Raw genomic sequence first — 3,771 nt, forward strand, 5'->3', positions numbered from 1 at the left:
CAGTCATTGGAGGGACCTGCGGAATATATTACAAGATGGATGAGTCCCAAGTATGCCCGTCTTCCCTAGTGACGTCACGACACACCCTGGTGACGTCACGACGCACCTTAGTGACGTCACGACGCACACTAGTGACGTCACGACGCACACTGGTGACGTCACGACGCTCCCTGGTGACGTCACGACGCACCCTTGTTACGTTACGACGCACACTAGTGACGTCACGACGCACCCTGGTGACGTCACGACGCACCCTAGTGACGTCACGACGCACCCTGATGACATCACGACGCACCCTGATGACATCACGACGCACCCTGGTGACGTCACGACGCACCCTGGTGACGTCACGACGCACCCTGGTGACGTCACGACGCTCCCTAGCTCGTCCTTCTCACGCACGCACGGATCCGGGTTCACATGGGCAGTTTCTTTCACCTCGTGCATCTGTTCACCTAGCAGCAAATGGATACTTGGAAGTTAGACAGCTGTAACGGACCCGCATCCTGCGGATGTGTGTGTACTCACCGAGTTGTGCTTGCGAGGGTTGAGAGCTCTGGCTCTTTGGTCCCGCCTCTCAACTGTCAATCAACAGGTGTACAGGTTCCTGAGCCTACTGGGCTCTATCATATCTACATTTGGAGCTGTGTATGGAGTCAGCCTCCACCACATTACTGCCTAATGCATTCCATTACAGTGTGCGAGTGTGTGTGTGTGTGTGTGTGTGTGTGTGTGTGTGTGTGTGTGTGTGTGTGTGTGTGTGTGTGTGTGTGTGTGTGTGTGTGTGTGTCTGCCTGTCTGCCTGTCTGTCTGTCTGTCTGTCTGTCTGTCTGAGTAGTGAGTAATAGTAGTAGTAGATAGGGCAAAATAGGTCGGTAGTCAGTACATTAGATAACAGACGACTGCTTACATGTATGGACACAAACCAACCCGTCCTCTTCCAAATCACGTCGCTTGTCGCCCGTATGCGCCACTCGGGCTAAACATCGACGAAATTCAAAATGAAATCGGCTCACGAAAGTGACGTACTGTCCCGTTTTCTGTTTTGGGTCCTCTGGCTTACTCGGTTAGGTTAGGAGAGGAAACTTTCAATTAACGGTTTTTCATGACGTTTTGAAACCTTAGGAGAACTTCTTGCCCTTCTAACCTACCAGAAGACCCTTAACTTACTGTTTTGGAGGAAAATAAAAAATCCAAAATTGATTTTCACTTATTTTTAATTTTCAAATTTTGTTTTGTGAAACGGGGGGCCTTTTCAAATTCAAACGCCCCCCCCCCTTTTTGTGTTTATACAGTACTTGTATTAAACCCGAATTATAACTGTAGTTGTTATGTAACTGTTTTAATGGTGGTAATCCACTCACAGCCTAGACTATAATGGAGGATATATCTACGGGCTCGCCATAGCCCGTGCTACTTGGAACTTTTTGTTCCAGGTAGCGTATCTTAAACAACAACAACAGCAACAACGGGCGAACAAATCCACAAGGGCCGTGACGAGGATTCGAACCTGCGTCCGAGAGCATAAGGCAGCGTCTGGGATGCTCTCAGACGCAGGTTCGAATCCTCGTCACGGCCCTTGTGGATTTGTTCATTTGATGCATCACGCTATTGTGATTTCTGTGTGTAACAACGGAGGATATACTCCCATGTATGTATGCCTCTGCATACATACATAAACCCCTGTATATATATGTAGCCCCCCCCCCCTGTATACATATGTGTATCCCCGGCATACATATTCCGGTAGCCCTTTTATACATATGTAGCTCCTGCATATATATACACACACATGTAGGTTCTCCATAATTTCATGTTTAGGCCCTTCATACATACACATGTTGCCAAAATATACACATACACATGTAGCGCCTAAATACATACATATGTATCCACTGAATACACACATACATGTAACCCCCTGGATACATACACATGTAGAGTATACGTACACATGTGTGTAGATACGTACACATATACATATGTAGAGTGTATCCAGGGGCGAGAGATAATGGTCTCACTTCAGTGGACATTCCACAGAGTGCTGTGAGTGTACAGGTGTGTGTGTGTGTGTGTAGATTTGGAGTGTGTTGGCATGTGTGTGTGTGTGTGTGTAATGGCTTCGTGTAGCGGAGAGCCAACCTTGTGGCACAGGTGTGTTTAGGGCACACCTGTGAAACAGGTGTTGGGGTTGCATTTTGTATATAACGACTCTAGTCTCGATAATCACTCACGCGCTCCCGCACGCAGGCACTCTCTCACACACACACACACACACACACACACACACACACACACACACACACACACACACACACACACACACACACACACACACACACACACTCACACTCACACCCACACTAGAAATATATTTTTGTTCAGTGTGAGAGTAGTTAAGAGATGGCATGCATTAGGCAGTGGTGTGGTGGAGACTGGTGGCCGCCAGACCCCTGCTCTTGTAATCCAACATTACACAGTTTAATGACTTCACATTAATGCCGACAGCCGATCTGTAACTTTGTTTTGTAGTCTCTATGTTACACAATGACTTACCCTCCCCATGCTGCTTGTACCAAGGTCTTCCAAAGGGAATTTAAAACCTATCTAACCTAACCCAAACCTAACCTAAGCTAACGTAAGCTACGCTAAGTCAACCTAACCTAAGCTAACACATTTTAACCTCACGATAAACCCGGTTCTGCCTGTCAGAATACGAGATTTCTGTGAACCTGTCATGTACGTGATGCTTTACTGATACAGCAGCAGCGTGATGCAGATGTGTGAGTGTGAATCAGGTCAGGGCGTGAGCAGAGTGGTCAGGGAGTCTGCTCTGCTCCCTCTCCCTCTTGAAGGGTCTGCTCTGCTCCGTCACCCTCTTGAAGGGTCTGCTCTGCTCCGTCACCCTCTTGAAGGGTCTGCTGTCCTTCCTCACCCTCTTGAAGGGTCTGCTCTGCTCCCTCACCCTCTTGAAGGGTCTGCTCTGCTCCCTCACCCTCTTGAAGGGTCTGCTCTGCTCCGTCACCCTCTTGAAGGGTCTGCTGTCCTTCCTCACCCTCTTGAAGGGTCTGCTCTGCTCCCTCACCCTCTTCAAGGGTCTGCTCTGCTCCGTCACCCTCTTGAAGGGTCTGCTGTCCTTCCTCACCCTCTTGAAGGGTCTGCTGTCCTCCCTCACCCTCTTGAAGGGTCTGCTCTGCTCCCTCACCCTCTTGAAGGGTCTGCTCTCCTCCCTCACCCTCTTGAAGGGTCTGCTGTCCTCCCTCACCCTCTTGAAGGGTCTGCTCTCCTCCCTCACCCTCTTGAAGGGTCTGCTGTCCTCCCTCACCCTCTTGAAGGGTCTGCTCTCCACCCTCACCCTCTTGAAGGGTCTGCTGTCCTCCCTCACCCTCTTGAAGGGTCTGCTCTCCTCCCTCATCCTCTCGAAGGGAGTCTGCTCTCCTCCCTCACGTTCTTGAAGGGTCTGCTCTCCTCCCTCACCCTCTTGAAGGGAGTCTGCTCTGCTCCCTCACCTTTTTGAAGGGTCTGCTCTGCTCCCTCACCCTCTTGAAGGGTCTGCTCTCCTCTCTCACCCTCTTGAAGGGTCTGCTGTCCTCCCTCACCCTCTTGAAGGGTCTGCTCTGCTCCCTCACCCTCTTGAAGGGTCTGCTCTCCTTCCTCACCCTCTTGAAGGGAGTCTGCTGTCCTCCCTCACCCTCTTGAAGGGTCTGCTGTCCTCCCTCACCCTCTTGAAGGGTCTGCTGTCCTCCCTCACCCTCTTGAAGGGTCTGCTCT

At 50.3% G+C, this 3,771-nt stretch overlaps 1 protein-coding gene across 1 annotated transcript; it reads right to left on the minus strand.

Annotated features, from left to right (window-relative positions):
- Nucleotides 1-2,794: 2,794 nt before the first annotated feature.
- On the minus strand, nt 2,795-3,415 carry LOC138362630 (uncharacterized protein DDB_G0287625-like). Its single transcript, XM_069321070.1, has one exon. The coding sequence runs from the start codon at nt 3,413-3,415 to the stop codon at nt 2,795-2,797; it is 621 nt and encodes a 206-aa protein (XP_069177171.1).
- Between the last annotated feature and the right edge of the window lie 356 nt (nt 3,416-3,771).

Source organism: Procambarus clarkii, unplaced genomic scaffold, assembly GCF_040958095.1.
Source record: "Procambarus clarkii isolate CNS0578487 unplaced genomic scaffold, FALCON_Pclarkii_2.0 HiC_scaffold_2183, whole genome shotgun sequence".
NCBI classification, from domain to species: Eukaryota; Metazoa; Arthropoda; class Malacostraca; order Decapoda; family Cambaridae; genus Procambarus; species Procambarus clarkii.